The following is a 23386-nucleotide window of genomic DNA, read 5'->3' as shown; positions in this document are numbered from 1 at the left end:
ATATTATTGCATGGCCCTTTCCTTATGGGAAATGGGCATGGTAGGGTGTGAATGAGGGTGTGACTTAGCTTCAAGCTTTGTCTTTAAATAAAGAAAGAATCTGCTGAGAAGCAGTAGATTTTTAAAGCACTGCTGGCATTGCTGTTGTGTACTGAAATACACATATCCCCTTTCAACTTTCAACTTAATACTAGCAGCCTGTTTGAAAAATACTGGTAATTAGCTCAGACTTGATCCGCTCTCAGCTGGACTTTATATTAAAGTAAATAAAGCAGAAGAAAATTCAACATGCTGACCACAGGTACAAAATAATTTCTGTTCTTTCAGTGGCAATGAGAGAGAAAAAGTGAGAGAGGCAGGGTAGAAACTGTGACACAAAAATCCAAACAAGTGTAAATGGAATGATTAATTTTAAAAGAGTAATGTTTCAGATGGAGGAATCATGTAAGGCTAAAAGATGGAAATACATGGTCAATTAAATGTCAGAGTAAAGCTGTGGTACAAAAGTGTTTCATTACTTCTACCAAAACTTGTCAGGACTGTAACTGTTCCTCTGCTGCAGGCATTGAAAAAAAAAAAAAAAATGAAAACCAGCAGTGTTTGAAAAAAGCGCAATTTGTTTTCTCTTTGAAGCCTTCATGGGCGTTTTCCTTTCTGCTCCTTCTTTCTCCAGCCTTTCCACTGGTGCCATTTGGAGGGATCAGCCTTTCATGATTGGCAGTTCTTAGGGCAACATCAAATAGCTCGTGGTTGTTCTGTGGGGAGTGTGCCTTCTGGGGAAAAGAGAGAAATACTTGGGTACATAGGTGATGGGGAAGAAGGTGTGGGGTTTGGGAGATCAGTGTTCCCTTTGTGCTTCAACTTGCAGATTGCTGGAGTGCCTCCTGGGATGTTGTGTATGCTGGTTAGGATGTTACATCAGTGCCCAGTTGATGAACAGACAGTCCTGCAGATTTCATAGATGTTAGATATATTGTTCATTTGGAGACACATTGCAGAAAAAATGGCGAGTGTCGGTCTGCTTCAGATTGCAGAAGTAGAGATCCCACCCCCGGAGCAGGAAGGAAACCTCTGCCAAGCGTCTGTGGAAGAAATTGATATGCTGCTCTGTGACAGTCACTGAAGCAGGGCACAGAGTAGGAGAACTGTCAAATTTTATATGGATATAACATTTTTTGGAGATATAACATTTATGTGGATATAACATTTTTAAACTGAGCAAGCAAGGCAATGTGGGAAAGAGAATAAAGTACTGGATAAAGTACAGGATATGGCCCCTAGTATGCCCTATTCCTAACAAATCTAGTAACTCTCTGTTCTGAAAGCGGCTGTGTGCAGCAATGATGCTGGGACCTTGCATTGCTGTTTCACACACCATATCAGAAGCATGCCAAAATGGGATTGCACTGAAAAGCTGGGACATGTCCTTTGGCATCTGCGTGTCCTGGGCATCCCTGTGTGCTAGAGGCCTCCCTACAGACAGAGCAGAGGCAGGAACACCTGGTGGGGATCCCCAGGTTGGTCTCTGCCCAAGAGCTGGCGAGTACTTTGGGTCTTTCCATTCCTTTCTGCCGCGTTCCTTCTGCCGTTGCTGGCGGCCATGCGGAGGGGATCCCGCCGCTGGGACTGGGAATCCTAACTCGGCTTCCTCCAGGCCCGGGCTGCTGCCAGCAATTCCCTGTCCCTCCTGACAGGGGCTGGGCGTGAACCGCTGACCCAGGGATGAGTGTCTGTAGTTCATTACTAACCCCTGACTCATCCAGTCCCTCAAGGCTCCCTTTTTGTTTCTTTTCCTGCTTTATTTATTTACTTTTACTGGTGGGAAGGAGGGAGACGTTTGGCTGAAGCATTTTGTACTTCAGATGAGTCTGTGGGACTTGTCACATCATCCTCACAGAGGTGGACAAGATGTGGCTCAGAGATTCCTGCAGCTGTAGAAAGGACATGCCCTTTTCCATTCTTTTTTCCTTTCAGCTTAAAGGACTTTTACATGTATGTGTAAAATATAAAATCATATTTGAAAAGTGTGCTTCTCTAATAATACATGGATAGGCTTCTATTTTCTGTATATTATCTGTAAATAAAAGTGCATATATATTTATTAATTGTCCTCTTTATATTAAAAATATGCAGATGTTAAAAGAGTTAAGATAGTAGAAGCTGCATATTGTATATTCAGTGTTGCATTCAGTTGAGGTCTGACTCCATTGGCTACAAACATTCACCCTCACTGGTGACCTGGGTGGAATATGACCTCTAAATATTCTTGAAAACAAATACTAAAAAACTGTATTTAGCTGTTTGCTAATATCTCTGCATGGAGGGGGAAAATGCCTCAGATTATTCTGGTATGCCTGAAGAAACTGTATTATTTGAGAGGTTATGGGTTTTGATCATCCATTCACTTACTTGCTTTTACTGGTGGGGAGAAAAGTCCAAAATTTTTTTTTTCTCCCCTCTTATCTCAGTGGATTAATTTGGAATACCGTGTTCTCTTTTCCAGATCAGAACACTGGCAGGTTAAATTATAAGAAAAAGAAAGCACTGGGTTTTGAAGGAACTTGCTAAATATTTGTAAGGCTTCTATTGAATTTTAGAAAACATCTTATGAGCCAGAAAATAACAGCTGCCTTTGACTTAAAAAACCAAAAAGTACTAAAAAAAGTTGGGTCACACTTCCTTTAGATTAATGTTTTTGAATGACAGCCTGATATTTCCTGACATTTTATGACATTTTATTGCATGAGGAGGAGTCTGTTCAGATCTTGAAGTCTAGCTGGTGAACAAGCAGGTGAGAGAGAAGAGTTGATGTCACATCTTTTTTCATCTTTTTGGGCTGACATATATTCCTTCTGGTCAGGACAATTCATCTCTAAGGGCTGCAGAAGGTGCCTGTTCAGTTAAGATTTCCTGTCTGCAGAGAAAGTTCAAAGACACCATGTTAATCATGGTGTTTATGAGGTTAACAGTTGTCTGGGACAAATATTGGTAGCTCCTAAAATACTTTTGGGCACAAATGATTCTTAAGAGGGTAGCTGGCATGTATGGATTTAAACCAGGAATCTACCAGGGAAAGGCAGCATGCACCTCTGGGGGAGGAATATAAAGAAAAAGGATCCTGCCTGCTTCTGTCAAAGAAACAAGTTTGGCAGGGCAGGAGATAAGAGAAATGTTCAGTAAATACAAATCTTCACCAAAGCTCAGCCTGGAAGTATCCCTTGGCTCCAATTAAGTGTAATGAAGTGGCTTAATTCAGTATTACTTGAGCAAAGGGAAAAAAAAGCTCATCTGGACAGTAACAGCGTGAGTGTGTGACTCCAGCCCAGATGTGCGCTGCTGCACGGATTTGTGAGGCATTGCTGGCTGCTCCCTGATGGCTAAAAATGGAACCAAGCCTGAGGCTAAAACTTCTGCCAGTTACTGAATTACCAAACTGATTTTTGCCACTGTAGACAAGGCTGATATCAGGAACTACATGGGCCCATTTGAGGCTGTCTTCTAGGCAGATATGTATGGAAAGAGAGCATGAATGATCAGAGATCAATGCTGATTGAAATAGCATAAAACCTCTGGGCAGAAATGTGACTTTGTCCCATCAGAAATATGAAAAATATACTTGTGGGGATTCCAGGCAGTGAAACTCACATTGAGGACAGTGTGGTCTATGTACATTCTCTCTCAAAAAAGAAAACATTTTTAATACTGACTCACTTGTGTCAGTAATATTTTCATCTCCCCATTCCTTCCACCCTTTCGTAAGGTAAGAAAAATAGTGCCTAGAAACGAAGCTTTTGTTTTTTAACCAAACCGTGGTTAACGGCCACATTTTGTCATAACACAAACTGCTGGAGCTGTCAGTGGGATACTTCGAGGAGATTAATTAAATCCTCAGGATGGTCAAGCTTGTGGCCAGCCATCAGTGGCATGCATTTTGGATTGTGTGGAGAAGAGGCTTCACCAGGCAGGGCTGAGGTGATATCTGGTTTGCTTTGAGAGGGATGGCTGGGTTTTGGAACAGGCTGTGGGCTGTAGGGGCTGATGCTGGGAGAGGGAATGGGCGACACATCTGGCGGATGTTGCTGCCCTTCAGCTTCTGACCCCCCAGAGTTTTAAGAGACTGGGCTGTTTGAACACTAGGGTGGGATCTTTTTCTTCTTTTTTTTTTCCCCCTCCTTTGGAACATGGAGGAAACAGGAACCTTCGCCAAAGCATTAGTTTAGGAAGGCAAGTGGTGTCAGCTTCCAGATGCTTGTCCCACCTTGGCTGTATCTGACAGACTGTTTAATTTCAGCAGCTACACAGCCTCAACTCTCCTCCCTTGTGTCATACCAACATACAGCTAAACCTGGCACCTGGACTTGAGTCTAAAGTGCAGGACTGATTTTGTGGAAGAACCAGCAAAGCCCTCTGTGATTTCTGGTACCTCTTGGGAGTGGAATGCCATGTAAACAAGACCTTTACAGAGGAAGGGAAGAAATTAGTTTGACCCTGAAAACCGATCATTATTTAAACAGTTTCTTTCTCGAAACTTCCATGCCCTCACCCAGAGAGGTGTCAGGTCAGGACTAGGGAAGGCAGTTTACGGTTGATCAAAGATGTTAGTCCTTGGTATGGATCATCAGTATGTTTTCAAGTGTAAATATCCTGCTAATGCAGACCTCAAAACACTCCCACACTGTCCAAACAACTGATCTATGAAAAACACAGTGGCCTGTGTTAGTGATCAAAGGAAGATACGGTACGTTAATGGTCAGTTTATTAAACAGTTTTGTTTGCACCCAGAATGAAATATGGGAACATGATGGTCAGGAAGATTCCTCCTAGATGAAAAGACACGTGTGGACATAAATGTGCCCTGCAGAGCAACTGCCTGGGGACCATGTTCCTGTTCTATGGAACACAATTCCTTAAGGGTTAAGTGCTTGTTGGTTTTAGCTGCCAGTTATAGTGGTAATAAAGTCTTCCTCTTTGCAACAGGATATTTATACAAATGTGATCCGAGCTTCTAATCTAAAGGGCAAATTGATTCAACTGCAGTGTTTATAGCTTAGAAAATAAATAACCCTCCTCAACTGGGTTTTGGAATGGGTTGTGTAATACAAATGACAAAGCTAGCATCAATCTGTTTCAAGTTGGGGTCAGATTTGTATATAGTGTGCATATATTTGTATATGATGGAGCTGTTTCCATGATGCTATAGAGAGGCATCTGTCCGCATCTCAGTTCAGCTCCCACTGTGGGTATGTGATTTGTTGTGTTTTAGGCTGGTTGGTTTAGAGTAGTTTGAAAGTCAGTTATTCTGGGTGAAACATACTGGTTCCATAACCAGCTGGCATTTTCTATCTAAACTAAAGAATGCCATATCAGTGCCTTATTTCTTTACTTAATGGACAAAGATAAATACTACCCCTTTGTCCTCTCCCCCATCTTTGTGCCTCAAGCTGCATTTTAATTCTGAAGTCTAGTACTATAGCTGTCACTACAGCTGGAATGCCCCTTTTCCCTAAAGAATTGTAGTAAAAAGTAAAAAAAAAAGGTAAATACATATCTTATTCCTATGACTTGGGATGATTTTTTTCTTTTCTTTAAACTGTTCCAGTTGGTAAAATATTCTTTCCTCATATCTGTACCTACGCTAAATGGGTTGGCACACCTTTGCACCCAGGTATTTGTGTTGACTTTACTGGGCATTATCATGGACCTGTAGGTTGAACTTCCCATAGTCTTGGCGTCTTCTAGTTCTATGCTCTGATTTTCTACCCTTTGCCAGAGGGAGCTCTGAAACTTGGGTTTCACCCTGCTGCTCTCTGGTGAGTCTGAAAGACAACCCTCTGCCCTAGGAGACTTTGGTGCCAGAGGCAATGGACACAGTGTTACAGAACAGCCTTTTCAGCACAGGATTACTCTTTATACAGAGCGGTGGAGGTGCGAGGCTGATCTTATCCATTCCTTCTTGCTCTTTTCCATGTCTGGATGCATCCAGGATGGCTTTCCCCTCCCTATGCTGAATTGCAGATTTCCTCCAGAATGTCCCAACATCTCCATTCTGTGCTTTTTTTCCTTTGCTGGTTCTCAGTCCTTGCAAATCAGTGCCCAGCTGCTGGTCTTACCTTCCACCATGGAAGCAACTTGATTTGTAGGTTGGCAGTTCTTCATATTTCCTTCCTTGTTTCTAAGAAACTCTTACAGGCTATGTACCTCTCTCCTGGCCTTCTGGCATTGCTTCTTCAGGACAGCTAAACTGACTCTCACTTCTCATGAAACAATAGAGACTGCCTTTGCTTTCCATGGCAGCTCTCTCCAGGTGCTGGCATTCCCCTGCCTGAGGCTCTCTGTACAGGGGAGCACTGATAGATTAAATTTCCTATGCTACTGTTAAGTCTTTGGAGTGCTGGTCATTTAGACACACAAAGTTGTTAAGGTTTTGTATTGCATCTCTTGGCAGTACCTTGTGCCATGGGAGCTCCACATAAGGTCCATTCTATAAGTAATAAACACTTCTAAATTTGAAGCAGTGCTTACATCTACTGCAAGATGGGGGATCTACAGGTCTGAAGAGGCTGCAGTTTCAAAGTTTTATCTGTGTGGCGCTCCATCCAACTCTGCAAGACCAAGTCAGTTGTGGGTAAGAGTGATTTGCCCATTGAAAGTAGATAAGAGCAAATAATCTTGCTAGTTTGCTATATACAGAATAGAATACAATTTTTACAGAAAGTTGATATGACCACAAACTAAAGATCCTGAGGTATGCAGAAGAGTATTTAGAAAGTGTATTAATTAAAATGTAGATTCCACACACTTCTGTGCAAAATTCCTTTTTGAGAAACTGCTGCTAGGCAGTCTAGACTATTATGTCAACTTGTCTTTGAAGAAAAGTAAACAAAAAGGTTGAGCTGAGGAAAGTTTTAGAGACTTATAGTAATTAATGTTTTGGTAAATGGCTGTTGATGCGTAACAATCCTTTAAACACCTGGGTAATTGCAAGCTTTGAAGTTGGGCCAAAAATGTTGTTCCAAGACATGTAATTAAAATACGAGACCTTTAACTTGGTCATTTTGAAGGTGAGATTTCTGTTTGTTCTCACTGTCTCCCTGGTAAAACTTCTGTCTGCTCAGGGAAAAAAGGCCAGGGAGGGTGGGAAAGTAAAAAAACAAGTTCAACAGATGCTTCTTTAAATTTAGCTTTTTATAGCTTTGGTGTTTTTCCTGAAGCAAAGTTCCATGTTGTAATGTGTATCCAGAACAGAGAAATTATTTTAATGTGAACATTTCACTAAGTATAGTAACTAAGAGAAACCACTTGACCTGGTTACTAATTTGACTGAATTCTAATTTAATTAGTGTTCAATTAAAAAGAATTAACACCTAGAGACATTCTGTTGAAAGGTTTACACAGAGGTTTCAGTTAACAAAATATTTATCTTAGAGGGGGAAAGCACTGAAGCTAAATGCAAGCTGTTTCTCCTATAAATGCCCTGAGCACATGGTTGGGATGCCGGCATTAAGAATAGTAGCTATATTTGATATTTATATCTGACAAATCTGCTCTCTGAGGGCACTGGAGCTAAATCCTGCCTTCTGAATTACACAGGCCATATTTCCTTCAGTAAACTGTGTACTCCATTCTGTTTATTGCAGCCACTTGTGATTGCTCTGTGACCTTTGCTTCTCTGTCCTTCTCCAAAGTCTTCTGAAGGCCATGGAAACACTACCATCTGTTTCTTGAGACTTGAGCCGTACTTCAGGGCCTTGATGCAGAACAAAGACCTCCTGTTTTGAGCTGGGAGTCTCTAATTTGCATCTTCCTATTTAATATCCTCTCTTGTATCAGGAAAGTTGTTTCAGCTCATCAACTCAGTTTCTCTCATTCACTTGCTTCTCTTTCATAATAAAAGGTTAATACATAATATGCCTGCGCAGCCTTCCTATGGAAATCAGTAACTGGACTCATCCAGATGAGACTGTTGGGCTCGTTAGTGACAATGAGGTGGCAGTAGCTGTGTAAAAACCCAGAGGCAGGTTTAGACAGAGAGTATGAAGAAGCTGCTTGTTTTGGTGATGAAATTTATCTTCTGTATGCTGAATTTTAAAGGAGGTGCCAGAGGTCCTTTGATGTCCTTGACATCTGGGGTTGCTTGGGCATGAAACCTTTGGATTGACTCTGCTGTCTTCAGCCTATGTTAAGAGCAGATACTTCTTCCTCTCTCTTCAGTGATGCTGGCTCAAAAATTTCTTCCAGCCTTTATTTTTCTAGTTTTTCTTGTTCCTCACACTCTCTTCCTGTTTCCCTTAGGTTCCATCTTACCTCTGTGGTTCTCAAAGCTGAAGCTTTCAGACATCCTTCCATGAATGTGACCACATACACAGTTGCTGCTTCCTCTTGGAAGGCCACTGCCTGCCTCACTGCACAGGATCAATGTTGTCACTTAATGGCTAGAAATTCAATACCGTGTTTTGTGTGACTTGTTCAGTATATTTCCAACTGTCTTGTTCACTCTTTAATTTTGCTTCGACTGTGGGCTTGCAACTACTTATGTGTAGTGCTCTTCAGCATGGTGTTTCACTGCTTCCTAGACTGTTTCTCTTTTGGACATTGCTATAGGGCCTTATTCTTCTTGTGCAGATGAAAATCTTTGTAATCCCTTTTTCTCTGCAGACTTTTTATCCAAGGTCTCTTCATTTAGTCCTTGCATGTCTCCATGTCCCTCGCGACTGCAAAAGCTCCTCTACCTTTCCCTGTCTAATGAGATATTCTTTCTCTTTGACCAGGGGCTGAGATGACTTGTTCTTTCCCTTTAACCTCCCTTCCTATTTCTCTTTGACCAGAGGCTAGTCTGGGAGATTTCCCAGTGTCCATTTCAAGATCAGACATCACATGGCTTTTTTTTTCTGAAGGAGTAGCAGGGGTATCTCTTAGCCACACAGCTCTAGAAAGAGCAGATTCTCCTCAGGTGATTCATGGTATCTGGGGGGAAGGAGGGGAAAGTATGTTCCCTGCATGCAAAAAGTCCAGAGAGTTTTGTTGCTAAGAGCTGAATCTCTGTTGAGCCTTTGTGGGCAGCAATTTTCAAGTACTTCCTGCTTGGCCAAATTTGAGGTGATTTTGTTAAGGAGTGGGGAGGACATGCAAGATTTCTGTTCTGAAAAATATAAAGGAGTGGTTAAAGACACACAGTTAAATTGTTGGGAGGTTTTTATATGTGAGTAAATTTTTACCCCCTTCTTCCTCCTTAGTTTTGTCTTTGGAAATAGCTGACTGAATATTTTTTTAAAATCTTCATGCCAAAATGGAAACTAGTAATGATACACAGTTCTGCACAGCCTGCCGAGGCTTGGGCGACAAATGTTGATTGAAAAGAGTCTTAAAGAAAAGGTATTCAGAAGTGTTGCCTACACATCCACTATGCCCTAAAATACTTGTGGGGTGAACCTTCATCCAGTTGAACAATGCAAAAGTCATCTGAATAGCAGAGCTGATTGAAAACCAGTTCTGTATGGGACTTTTTCAGAGACTTAACTGGACTGGAAAGCCTGATGATCCATTTTTGTTCATTTTACAGAGGAATCAAAATCTTTCCAAAGGGAGAGTGACAGACTGGGATAAAGTGGCTCGTTCTTGTTTGGTAGAATTGTTCTTTGATCAGGCAGTTTTCTTACTATATTTGTGGAGGATACTAAAATGAGGGATACCCATTGGAAGGCAAGTCTGTATTTTAAGTAATCTGATAATTGTGGAGGTTCAGTCTGAGGTGGTGTGGGGGGCAATTTGATTTGGTGGAAAGGACAATTGCATTTGGACATGAAAAATCATTGAAATTTGACTGACTAGGGAATTAATGTGTCCTTTGCGGTTCAGCAGAATGAATCCAAGGATTATAGTAGATCACAAGGTGAACATGAGTTAACAGTGTGAGTTTTGTGAAGAAGCCAGAATCATATTCTGAGGTGTATGAGTAGAGGCGCAGTCTGTGAGATGTATCAAGATTATCCTTCCACTGTGCTCAGAATCAGTGAGATCTTGATCTGAGCTGGGTCAATAAAAAGCAATGAGAGAAGTCAGTCTATAAAACAGGGCTTGTTAAGGAGAGACTGAAGATATTGTTGTAATAAGAAGGGGACATTGTTGTGACATTTAAGTTAGATAAAAAAAGGGGGAGAAAGGTCACATGAAGCCCATTCAATTTCCTGGAAAGATGAGAGAGTTCCTGAAGCTGGAGATATTCGAGATCAGGTCAGGCAAACATCTCTCAGGAACAACATGGGTAGTAGATGATCCTTCCTGGAGTTCATGGGAGTGGGCTACGTGATGCCATGTGGACCATTTTGGCTTTACAGCTCTCTGATGTCCAAGTGCCTTTCCAAATGTCAAGGCAGTGGGAATGTAAACTTTTGACCTCCTCTTCGTGTTGTTTTTAGACCTGACTACTCCTGTGTGTGTGTTTCAATGTTCAGGTTTGCTCTTAGAGAGTTCCTTGTGTAGAGGAGTTACAGAGTTCAGGAAGCAACTGGTGTGAGGAGGAAGGTCAGAACAGGTGCTAGGAAAACCTCTTTTCAGATATAGTTTACTTCAGGCATTGGAGAGGCCCAATGTTTAAGTCATATTCAGAGGTGGGAATGATCTAGAAGTTCATTCCTCTCTTAAAACTGGAGAGGGAAAGAGTGGTCACAGCTGCAGCTGCTGTTTGCAGTTGCCTTTAAGCAACATTTCAGTTTAAATATCTTGCCTGGGAAAGCCCAAATCTCTCAACCTTAGGGTTTCCAAAGCATGGAGCAGCTGACTGGCCATAGCTGCTTGCTGCTGTTGGAGGTGAAGGTCAGAATTGATCCTGAGCCCTCTTGCCACTGGAGGAACGGTGGCAAAGACTCCTGTGGGAAAGGCTGCTGAGTCAACCACAGTGTGCAGCTACCAGTGAGGTGGAGGAAAGCCTCCATGCTGTAAAAATAGGAGCTCTAGTACACTTAAGTGCTTTTTTTTCCATCTGTGATCTCATGCAAACCAAGCTGCTGGGCAGTATGACATAGCAGTCGGCCAAAAATAAAATGTAACTTAATCAAAATCTTTTCCTGAACTTAACCTTTGGTGTGTAGGAGAGACAGGTACCCTGTTTCCTCATTTACAAATGTTAGGGAAAAAATATCTGGGGGGAAAAGCTGAGAAGATGGGATTGACACCTGCTATCCATTTGTGGTGATGACCACAGGTAAAGGATAGGAATTGTAGCTTTCTTGCACAGGAAAGTTACATCTCTAATACAGTAAGAAAATATATGTGGGATTTCTCTGAGTGCTTCTGCAGCTGATTTCATTGAGTAGAGTTTGGGTGAGTACTTGCTGCTGCAAAAAAGTTATTGACTTAAAAGCATTTGAAGCTGAAGCCCATGAAGGTGGTACAAGATCAGCAGCCTTGAAGCAAGGCGTCCAATTGTTGTTGATAAGCCTCAGAAAAATGTCTTTAGAGGCCTTTAGAGGTCCATTTTCCTTCACTGTTTGATGCTTGGCCAGTTGTTTTTTTGGTGCTTTATTTTGGTCAGATGAGGTAAGCCTGTGTTTATGTGTGGGGAGCTTAAATCATGACACCCCTATGGCAAAAGCCATAGAATGCCTGGTCATGCTGATGGTTCCACTGGCTATTAATGTAGTAAATATATGAATGAAGTAATGTCAGGGCTAGCAGTACACTCTTCAGGAAGAAGAGTGCCTTACTCATCCCTTGCTGGTGGAGAAATGGACAGCCCTGAGGAGTAGGATTGCTTTCTTCCATCTTAGAAAATGGTGAAAACCTTTATAATCCTGAATTTCATGTGTGGAAGTATGTGCATCTCATGGCAAAACTCTGGATACAAACAGGCAGATTTGATACATTGTTTTGTTTTGGACATTAACATAATTTAGAACTATTTCAGATTTTGTTTCTGTAACAGCAAAAGCCAAGAGAGAAAATCCCCAACCTCACAGTCTTGTCATTCCCCTTCTCTGCAGGGCCTCTGACCTGTTTCTGCTGGACACACGGGCAGTGTGGGCATCGCAGGAGGGCTGGCTGGAGTTTGACGTCACTGCCACCAGCAACATGTGGGTGATGAACCCCCAGCACAACATGGGGCTGCAGCTGAGCGTGGTGACCCAGGATGGTAGGTCATGGGCCAGGTAGCACGAGTCTCCCCTCAGTCTCTTGGATGCTCTCTTGAAGTGGTGCTGACAGAACTCTGCTGGGGTGAGGCAGGGTAGGCACTCTGCATTCCTAAGGCAGCTGCAGCCAACACCACGAGCAAGAATGTCTGAGGGCACAGGTGGTGGGCTGTGCCCTCAGACATTGGTTCCTGGCTGTCCCATGATGGACATGTCTTTCCCTATAAATGAGGTCAGCTGTCCCTAGGCAGTACCAGGCCAGCTGGTGGAGATGGCTTTGGGTAGGGCCTCAGTTTCTGGGTTGGAGGTGGAAGGGGGCATGGAACTGGAATGCCATGTGGGGTGAGGTTTGGGGATGAGAAGAAGAGAAAAGGCAGAGGTATGTACCTCCCCATGTGGGTTTATGTCAGCTGTCCTGGCTGCTGTGGCTGCTGTTGATCTCATCAAAACTGATGTGGGAGCACTGCTGGAGAAACTATGTGGTTGCTGTGTGGGGCAGCTGTAATAGCAGCATTTCGCAGCCTACAGAAACTTTGAAAGGTGGAAAAGAAAATAAAATAAGAGACTGCAAAAGTGCATGAAATTGGAAGATAAGCAATGGAGAGGATCTAGATGAGCAGAAGGTGACTGACATCTGTCTTTTATAGGAACCAATCTCCAACCTTGGTTTTTTCTATTGCTTCATTCTGCAGTTTAGTACACCTGTGATGTCAAGTAAGACTAGAGGGGCTGTCCACTTCTCCCTGAGGAAATGTTAGTGCCAAACTCTACCTTCCCAGCTGGGCTGAGAGCCCATCATTGTGCTCCTGGCAAAAGCACACCATCTCTTTGCCCTCTGCTGTCCCTAGACATCTCCTCATCTCATGTCTGCTGCTTGTGTTTCACAGGCAGCAGGACTGATGTCATGACACATCAAGTTCAGTGTTTTACATATCTATCTATATAGCTTCACTGCCAAAATGGGACCAGAGATGCCAAAGGGGAACCAAGGAACCAGATGTTGCAGTGAAGTCTTGTCCAGCATGGGTGGAGAGCTGTCATAAAAATGTCCATATGTTGTGGTTGCAGGAAAGGAATGTTCAGTGTTTAAAGAGGAGTATAAGCAAGAAGAGAAGAGACACTGGTTGCTCCAAGGAGGAATGCAACTGCACCATTTCTCTTAACTTTTCTCCCTTTTCTGTTTGGCTTGAAGGTTTCAGTGTAAACCCTAGAGAAGCAGGGCTGGTAGGGCGAGATGGCCCTTACGACAAGCAGCCTTTCATGGTGGCCTTCTTCAAAGTGAGCGAGGTTCACCTGCGCACCACGAGGTCAGCGACCAGCAGGCGCAGGCAGCAGAGCCGGAACCGCTCCACCCAGACTCAGGACGTTTCCAGGGTGTCCAGTGTCACAGGTAACCATGGAACACGGGTAATCAATCATGCAGCACAAGCTGGGATGATGTCTTGTAATGGTTTTGGATGCTTTGGAGGGCAGAAGCAAGAAGGGGGTCGTGAGGTGGGATGCTCTTCCTTGGGGTAATAGGTTACATCTGCAATGTTGTAGGAGAGGAGGTCTCACGTAATGAAACTTACAGGAGTCCTCTTGAATCCCGCATGGAGTCCAGACCCCCATGTGAACCTTCATCCACTGAATTCAAGGTGGTGAGGTATTTTAACCACAAGTCTTGTGCTTGTAGTTTTCTTGCTATACAGTATGTGTCTAGGATTATGCACTGTGAAATGCAGTATTTCAAAGACTCTATCTCTGTATGCACTGAGATTTATGGTGTTGCATGTATGCATTCCCAGCAGAGTCCTCTTTCAGTTTTCTTTGGAAAAAACATGGAAGAACAGCATGAGATGCTTTATCTTTTTAATCTTGTGAGAACTTCAGTGTACACATGGTGGAGTACCTTTCCAGGCAGGCAAAGAAGTTTTGCTGTGGAGAGGTTGCATATTGCAGGTTTTGTACAGAAGCCTTGTGAGTGCTGTTGTGGGCCGGTGGGGCAATAGAGTAACAATGACATTTTGGCAAAAATTGTGAGTTTTCTGTCTTCTAAGTCATGTCTGTTTTCCATTACCACAAGCCCATCATTCGCTGAGCACCTTCTTTCCTTCTTTCCTCTCAAACATTTCAGCCTATTCCAAGTTGCTTGATTAATTTGCTTATGCTGCCCCCTTTGTTTCCTGTAGTATCCCTGCTTTTCTCATGTTTAGAAATGACTATGCCCCAACGAAGAGAGGCAGTTGTATTTTTTATTCTATGTCCAAACACAGCAGAGCGAGATGAACCAGCATTGGTGATGCTTAGCTGGTGAGAATATGTAGGCCGTTCCTTGCTCTTGCATGCTTGGGTTGTGGGTGAGCCATGCTTGATCCCAAGGTGGCTCCATGCTGCAGGGAGCAGAGCCAGGCTGGGAGCCCTTCCAGGGCTGGCAGCCAGAGTTGTGCATGGCCGTGTGTTGACTCAGCTCAATTGCTCCAGCCCATTGTGGTGATGGCCTTGCCCTCTGGGCTAGTGTGTGCCAGCAGCAGCTGGCCCCTGGTGGCCTTTGCACGTCCTTGTGGTGCACACTGCAGCGTGGCTGTGGGTTCCCATGCCATGCAATGCAAGTGCCAGACTCGGCTGGGTGTGAGATGTCCTCTGTGGATTTTAAGGACAGGAGGAGCAACTCAGTTCTGCAGCCCAACCTCCCTGGGGGAGGCTGGCCAGTGCCAGCGTGACATTTCTGGAGGAGTCATCATCTAATCTGCCATTGGAGCACCTTACGTGGATCTAAGTTGCTGAGACCTGCTTTGGTCCCCCTTCAGGTTTCCACGCTGCAGTTTTACAGCTGGGCATCGTAGCTGCTTGCTGAGTTATTTTCCTGCATGATGAGTTTGCCAAGGGCACAGGTAGTTTATTCAGCTGGGTGTAATAAGCCCAGCTGATATGCAGGCAGTTCTCCCACTTAGGTAGGCTCAGCTTCTGTGCTCCCTTCACAAGAGCCAATTTTTAAATGCATTCACGGTGCTTTGGGAAAGTTACGTGCTGCACTGCTGTTTTGTGGTGCTAGTGGCACTTGGAGTCAGGATAAGCTCCAGCTTTCTCTCCCTGGCTCTACAAACTTCACAGTGCTGAAACAAAATTTTCACACTATTAAATCAGGTGATGTGACTCAAAGCCCCAGAGGGAGCAGATATGTTGGGCAAAAAGGGCTATTTGTACTTTGCTGCTTTCTTGACTACACCACACATCAGGTCATAAAATTCTAAAATGACAAAAAGGGAAAATAGCTGGCATTCTGTGGTCTCGAGGGCTTTTTTTGGGCCAGCTTTAATTTAAAACCTGGAATTTGGCAGCACAGTGGTCAACAAGGTATAGTTGAGACTGTAGATTTAAGGCAGGGGAAAGGAGGGGAATTTGAAGTTAAGTTGTATGTTTGGTTGGTTTCTGTGTTTAGAAAAGAGAAACTACATCATCTTGTTTTCCTTTCTAAGTGTGACACTCTCAGACTCTGTTCTCTTTAAGAAGTGGTTGATTTAATGGCCCAAAGGCACCAATGACCAAAAAAGTGTTTTTAGTGTTAGAGATCACAGGGCTTTTTTCTTTTTTTTTTAACCTGGGAAGATAAAAAATCCTGATGGATGGTGGGGCTGAGGAAGCATTTGCCCCAAGATGAAGCAGAAGGCAAGCCCAGGGATTATCCTGAAGGCTGCCTAGCTCTTCTGAGGGTGCCCTGATGCATCTGGACCCAAAGTGGGTGCAGAACTGAGATGCTGCAGTTCCCTTCTGTGCCTCTCCTCACCCGTGCATCTTCTCTTGCTGTATCTCACATCTTGTCACATTTTTGGTTGGTGCTTTTCCCCAAGGTAGGATTGCTGCTCCCTACCACGGCTTGAGAGCAGTTTCTCTTCTGCAGAGCAAGGCACATTTTAGTTTTGATGGTTTTTTTTTTTTTTTGTAGACTGCAACTTCCTTCCTCCATGTTAATCAATACACAGGGTTTTCTTATTTCAGCCCAAAAAGGAACCCCTTTCCCAAAAGATGCTGTGAGTTGTTTTGGGGCAGTATGTTTTAAAAAGCCCCAATTACTGTCTGGATGTGGGAAGTGTTTCAATTAGTTTGGAGTACATGAAGTGTGCTGCAGGGCTGGCAGGGAGGCAAGGAGTTAGGTGAGGGCATGCTGCTGTGTGTGGGAAAGGGAGCCAAAGAGAGCCCACTCTGCTCCCTTTGATGTGCAGTTGTCCTGCAGTCAGTACCAAGAGCTCAGATGCTAAGGCTGTGTCTGTGGCACAAGGTTCTCAATGGTCTGTATTTTTTTGCCAAGAATGCTTATTTCCATGTATTATAAACACTTAATTATCACTGGCTTATATAAAGCAGAACTGAGCAAACCCCATGGTTACAAACTGCTTTGACATAGAGTCCTGTGTCAATGCATTCCTGGAGCCTCAATTCTTCTGCAGAAGGAGGATGAGCAGGAAGAAAAAGGAGTATTTTCATCTGCTGAGGCAGGAAGTCACATGCCAGGTCTGGCCCCGGCCATGGAGGGACAGGGTGGGTGGAAGGAGCCCGCAGGTGTTTCTCTGCTGTTGTCTGCAGGGCCTGGAGGGCCCTGGCTCAGCTGAATCTTGCAGTGGCTTGAACTTGTGCTCTCAGGCTCATACTGACCCTCCAGCTGAACAAAGAGATGGGACTCTCCAGCATAACAGGCGGTGAACCTCTGCCCTTCAGCCACCTCCATGATTTATGGGTTTCACACAGGGCTATCTCTTTCTTCAGTGGCGATAATCCTTCTCTTCTGCAAGTCAGCCTCCAGGCATATCTTTTCCTATCAGCCCCTCCTCGTGGAGAGAATTTAAATGCCTGACTTTGGGCTGCACTTGCTGCTCTGAATGAAACTCAAGCCGAGTCCCTTTTCAGGCCCTTCTCTGTAATGCCCCCTGGAGTGATGTGAGGTGCTCTATGAAAAATGGAGAGGCCCTTCAAGTGGCCTTTCCTTCCAGCAGATGCGCACTCAACCAGACAGATTTCCGCATGTGTACGGGAACCAGATATTGCAAAGGGCAGCATGCACAAACACTGGAGGCAAATAAGGCCAAATGCTTTTGTGATGGCAAGGGCCTTGTTAATAAACTTTGTTATCTGGCAGCCAATCCTCCCTCCAGAATAGTTTTCCCTTCAGTGCAGTGTTTGGATGCAGACTGGAGCAGCGTGGCCAGCATTTCTGTGTGTGCCTTCACATGCAGGTTCACGTCAGCCCGACATCTCCCCTTCTTCCCACCCAGGCAGATCACTTTCATGTGAAGTGGGCTGTTATTAACTGTGTGATCAGTTTACACCAGCTTTATCTGGACAAATCACCAAAGTCAAACACCAAGAAGAAGGGGCTGGCCTTGGAGACCTCTGTCAAAGCTATTTTGGATCACAGAAGCAATTAATTACTGTGTGGAATTTTGTAAACTGGCACCTTGGGAGCAGCGAGGGTGTACTCAGATAGATCGACCCAGTAAATATTTATATGTTCTTTGCCAGCACTTAACGTGGGAGAGACTGTAGGAAATCTAAGGTGGGTGCATAAGTATCTGTAGGAGGAAGACCATTAGGGTCAGGCTGTTCTCTCACCCTTTTCAGCAACACACATGCCAGTGTCCAGCCTTAAGAGAAACATCTGTGCTTGCAGAAAGTCAGACCTGGGTCCTGTGAAGGCAGACACCATTCAGTGCAAACACACCACAGAGACAAGCCGTCTTAGCTGTGATGTTTTAACTGTGCTGCTCTGGGAGTTATTTTTAAGTGCGGAACTAGGGGTTTGAGCTTTTTTTGAATCTCTGTTTTAGAAAAAATTGTTTGCAGCATGATTAAATGCAGTGCCTTGTAAGTGCCAAGTTAGCATTTCTGAATTGGTATGTTCAGGGCAAAAAATAGAGACAATTTTGCTAAACCCACAATGAGCCTATAGGAGCTCCCAGAGCAGCTCCCTAAACTCTCAGAGATGCTGAAGGCCTCTGGTGAGCAATCCCTGCCAATTGTGCCATGGCAGTGTGGGCCAGCCCTGTGGCAGCTGTTTGCAGCACCTCCCCTCTGCAGGCTGCCTGCTTTGGCCCTCCTGGCTCCCTGCTGCAAAGCTGGTGGGAAGGGACACCATCCCTGTCACCTCTTGACAGTTGGATCTTGCACTGCAAACCACCCTAAGTGGCAGTTTGGGCTAAAACAGCTGAGCACACTGGCCTGGGGTGGCTGATGCTGCTTTCCAGGCTTTGCAGAAAATGTGTTGTGGAAGCCAACTTCAGTAGCTCAGTGAGCTTTAGCTCACTGCCAAAAACTCTGTGACTCTGTGTATTTGTCTTCTTTTCAGACCCATAACTGATGGGATTTCAGGATGTAGGCCCAATGTAGGACATATGCTGAGCCCCTAACTGTAGGGAATGGGTCATGATTATGTGCATCTGTACTGCCGCAATTTCCCCAATTCAGAAAGCCACTGCTAAAGGTTGCTCAAAGGTTTGTGATTTACCTAAAGCTGGGCTAAAATAGCTTCCATAAAGCAAGCATAGTAGGCAAACACATAATAAGAAAGGAGGGCAGGGGATCTTGGGTGAGGGTTAAACAGGGAAGAATGTAAAGCTAGGGAGAGGGGATGTTTAATGTGTTGACATTTAGAAAAGCAAAGGCTGAGGCTGGGCAAGTGAGGAGGTAGAGCAGTCTGCATCTGCCCTGGATGGAGAGCAGCCAGGGCTCCATGCAGAGTGTGAATCAGGTGACTCTGACCAGTGAGCTGAGGCGAGGTTTTGGGGATAGTGTGAGAGAGGACACGTTCATAACATGTTCTGCTTGGTGTACCTTGTTAAGCAGCTCTTTTTTTCCACCCCTGTGTTTTCTTAAACTTGTGATTGCTTGCAGCCTTCCTTCCCACTCCTGTTTTCTCTGCCTCCCTTGCCTTCTCCCCTTTCCTGTAGCAGATCTGGGTAAATTGTAGCTGGATTTGGAACATAGCACAATTTTACCCACTCAATTGTGAATAGATCAACTCCACTGTCAAATACAGATGGTTTTCCTCTAAACAATCTATATATCCCATTGAAGAACAATGAGGTTGTGTTCCCAGGTGTTTTAATGAAGGCCGTTGATCACTAAAAGAATCTTCTCATATTTTTTTTCCCTCATTATGACCAAATAATTTCAAAACATCTCATGCTAGAAATTTGCTCCTGGGCTGAGCCAGGGACTGGGAAGCTTCATCCGAAATAAACCACCACACCCTGGTTTCTACTGGGTATGTCTGGTTTGAAAAAGGAAAGCTTGAACAGAGAGACTTGCCTCCGTTCTCGCTGCCGCGTGCTGCTGGAAGAGCGAATGTTTATGCTGCAGCAGGCTGTTAACCAGCTCTGCTCACCTGATTAAATCCGTGATTGAAGTGAAGCTATTCAAAGGCTGAAATGCAATCCTCAGAGTTTAAAACCCAACTGCTTCTAAAAACAACTCTCTAATCTTTGGTGGTTGGGAAGCTGGGTTTGAGGTGTAGGGTTTTTTCGGCCCTCAGTGTTAACTGTACCCAGCTGTACTGCTGTGCTGCCCTTAATGTCAGTTGGATGTGCTTTTAGTATTATAGTTTTTCTTCTGAATAAATATTTGCATTTGTAGTTCCCAAACTTCGGGGGGGGGGGGCGGGGGGAATGATGCTGGAGGGAAGAAAAAGAAAGGCTTATTCAGAGCCAAGGAAAAAATCACTAAAAATATTTTTCTATCCCAGCTGCCGCATCTGGGGAAAGCTGCACTGGGAGGGTGCCCTTTCAAGCCATGTTAGGGGCACCAGGGGGCTGGTAAACTGAAAGATCTAGGGCAGCAGGGGGCAGGGGCATCAGCCTGTGGCATCTGCCTGCTGACAGGAGTGCCTTTACTCGCAAATGGGAGCTGTGAGGGAGGAGAAGGGCCCTGTGGAAAGGCATGGGAGGAAAACACGGATGGTGACTTTGGCACCCAAGCTGCTTGGCTGAATTTGTTGCCATCTCTTTCTCTCGTGCCTACCATCGGGTGCAGAGCACAGGATCAGCAGCTGTAGCTGGTGGCCAAGTCACCTCGCTGCAAGGGTGGTTTCTGTGGCTGCTCTGCTGAGGTCCAGCAGCCACCTGAGGTGTGACAAAATCAGCAACCACCCATCAGGGTGGATCTGCGCAGCCACCTGGAGGTGAAAGGCCTCTCTGTCACAGCTCAGCTCCTCTGCTCACTGTGGTTTCAGGTGTTCACATGCCGAGCTGCCTCTCTTTCCAAATATAAATGGGAAATTCCACTTGCTGTCAATAGCTGTACTTTGTGGGATCATCAGGAGCAGCTCCTGCATGGTTGAAACATCCCCATACATTGTGCCATGGCAAGGGAGAAGGTCTTTGTCAGGGCTTTGCATCCGGTGTCCTCACTTTATTGACAATAAGGAGCAAGTGAATGGTGAGAGCATGTCAAGTGCTGTATCATCTGCAAATAAGCAGTTTATGGAAAGGAGAAATGTGTTTTTCAGGGCATGGTTTGTAAAGGTCCAAGGGCAGAGGTGGTGCCATGGGTCACATAAGATGTGGGGGGCAAGCTGGGGTAAGGTACAGAGAGGAATAAGGACATGGCTTCCCTGCCTATGGGACACCTTAGGTGTTGGAGGACTTCTGCAGACTGGTGCAGGGGCCCAAGGTGATGATTAACCTTCCTGGGGCTGTAGTTCTCTCTCTCAGTGAGTCTGTGCAGCTTGAGCTCCCCACTTGGGGCAGCACATGCCAGAAAGGGGAGCTGAGGAAATGGGGTGAGGGTGAGCACTCGGTGGGGATGCAGCCTATGCAGGGTTGAAGCAGATTTATTTTTAAGAAGTAGTTTTACTGGAGATGTTTCCCAAGCACTTTAAAGACAGCTGAGTTACTATAACTGAGTCACTGTTACTTGGGTTCCTCCATTCCCACAGGCATCTTAAAAGCTTCAGCCCTGCTTTGGATGTCCCTCAACACCCTTATCCTTTTAGCTGCTGAGGGAGCTCGTCACTTCTCGCTGCTGAGCCCGCAGCATGCACACATCTGGCCAGATGTGCCCTCCAGCAACGCTCGGCCTGTTTTACTTTCTAAATTCTTGTTTTGCTCTTTTTCTTTTAACAGATTACAACAGCAGTGACTTAAAAACAGCGTGCAGAAAGCATGAGCTTTACGTTAGCTTCCAAGACTTGGGATGGCAGGTGTGTGATGTTTCTCTCTGGGTAAACCAGACATTTTGTTATGAAATGTTATCTAAACAGTGTCACAGTAATTCCACTCGACTCTGCCATTATGCTTTAAAATGTCCCTTGTGCCTCCTCACTAAAACCAGTCACAGAGAAGGGCAAATAAATATTGATAGTTGTGACATTTGATAAGACCCAGAGAAAGCTTGATACTTTATGGAATTCAAGTATACAGTCATTCTCTGTCACTCATGGGAGTCATGGTACGGGCAAGGGCTTATATCTGTGTACCTCCAATGATAAGGAAAACAATCTGATGTTAAGCAGTGATTTTAACTAAATTTTTTTTCTAGTGATCACCCTGATTTTAACCTTGGCCATTGTTTGAAATCCTCCACAATCCCTGCCCCACAATTAGCATTGCCTGCGGTAGGTAGACTGAAGACTGAGCTTAGTTGCAGCACCATGAGGCCAGAAAGTCATTATAAAGTAAGTTATTTAGAACCAGGCTATAGTGCAAACAAACATCATATTTTAAAGAATGCCCTCACCTTCTCTTTTTATTTTATTTCTTTTAAATTCATTCAACACTTCTGAGGGAGGTCCCATTTCTATCAGGTAATATTTTTACCAGGTTATAATTCAGGATGCCAGAGCTGTCCTTGCTGCATCTGTAATACTCAACACATGCAAGTCCTCTCTCAGCTAATGGGATAGCAGCATTTTTTGTAGCTCATGTGTCAACTCCAGCCCAGTAGCTGCAATTGTGGTTGTGTAGTGACTCCATTCCCCATTACTTACGGGTGAGTTTTCACTTGAGCAGAGACATTCCACCTCTGCCTTAATCTTACTTGCCCTACTTTTGGGCAGGAAGTGGATTCCAGTTGGGAAGTTCATGATCTTGAAGGTACTACCTTCACCATTCTAGTTGCAGAAAGGTAAGATGCTGCCAAAGGAAGGCCACAGACCAGCAGGGCTCATTCTAAGAGCTGGAATCCAGTCCTACTTTTTGTAGGAAAATGATCAAGCAAGGTAGAGCCCCCTGCAGTTGGGCACTGCTATTTCCTTCAGAACAAACTTGGTTAGCAAAGCTACAGCAACAGTGTGTGGCTGCTCAGCCCTGCTGAAGCAAAATTCAGGGAAACTCAGGGGGTTGTCAGGTAGAGTGGAAATTGCCTAAGAGATACATGCACATGAAACATGCTGGTATGTCCTTCTGCAGGGTGACCTGCAGAGCCCTACACCAAGGGAGGCCAAGTGTCTCTTGTTCCGTGGTGCTGCTTTTAATTTCCCTTTGGCTCTTTTGTGTCAGCAGCAGACAAGCTTCCTTTGGTGGAGTCCCCTTTTTGCCTAGCATGGCACTCACATTGCCACTGGGGCCACCTCAGCTCAGGCTGGCTGTCATGCCCCTCCTTTAGGAGTTTGACACAGGTGGAGAAGCTGTTAGCCAGCCAAGATTTCCCACAGTGTCTTTAGCAGAGTAGTATCCCTCTATAAGAGTGTATAAGCTAGGCTCCTTCTGAGGGACACCAGCTGTGCCTGTGACTCAACCTAGGAAAGGTATTTCAGCCAGAGGGCCTGCAGGAAATGTTGGAAATAAAGGCCTCCAAACCACAATCTCACAATGCAACCCAATGAGAGTTTTAGGGGTAAAGCCCTCTTAGTTAATGGTAGTTGAGCTGTACATAGATGTGCATCATTCTTTGGACATTAAAATCAGTGTGTCCATGGAAAAGTGACACACAAAAAGTGGTGCACAAAAAGAAATTAAAAAACCCAACTAAAACCCAAGCAGTTTCAGTGAAAACACATTTTCACCCTCAAGGAAGAAGTTAGTGGAAAATTTTCAGCTGCTCTTAATTGTGTGCAGTTGTCTGTTGAACCACATTCTGTTTGTTTCCCTAAAAAGGACTGGATAATCGCTCCAAAAGGCTACGCAGCCAACTACTGTGATGGGGAGTGCTCGTTCCCACTCAACGCCCATATGAACGCAACCAATCATGCCATTGTACAAACTCTGGTAAGTCTCCAGGCAGCTCAGTGCCAAAGCACCAGGTGAATTTGTAAACAATATACCAGTGTCTCAGTTGTGTTTTCTTTCTTGGCA

The 23386-nt window shown here is 44.6% G+C and overlaps 1 protein-coding gene across 1 annotated transcript in view; it reads left to right on the top strand.

Annotated features, from left to right (window-relative positions):
• Positions 1-23386, top strand: part of BMP6 (bone morphogenetic protein 6) — a 95237-nt gene that overhangs the window by 63498 nt on the left and 8353 nt on the right. The window contains exons 3-6 of the mRNA XM_054645275.2: positions 11979-12127; positions 13318-13515; positions 21218-21294; positions 23189-23299. Coding sequence (XP_054501250.1) covers positions 11979-12127; positions 13318-13515; positions 21218-21294; positions 23189-23299 — 535 coding nt within the window. The remainder of the gene's footprint in view (positions 1-11978; positions 12128-13317; positions 13516-21217; positions 21295-23188; positions 23300-23386) is intronic.

The sequence above is a fragment of the Agelaius phoeniceus genome, chromosome 1 (genome assembly GCF_051311805.1).
Source record: "Agelaius phoeniceus isolate bAgePho1 chromosome 1, bAgePho1.hap1, whole genome shotgun sequence".
NCBI lineage: Eukaryota > Metazoa > Chordata > Aves > Passeriformes > Icteridae > Agelaius > Agelaius phoeniceus.
This window is presented reverse-complemented; position numbering and strand designations above follow the sequence as displayed.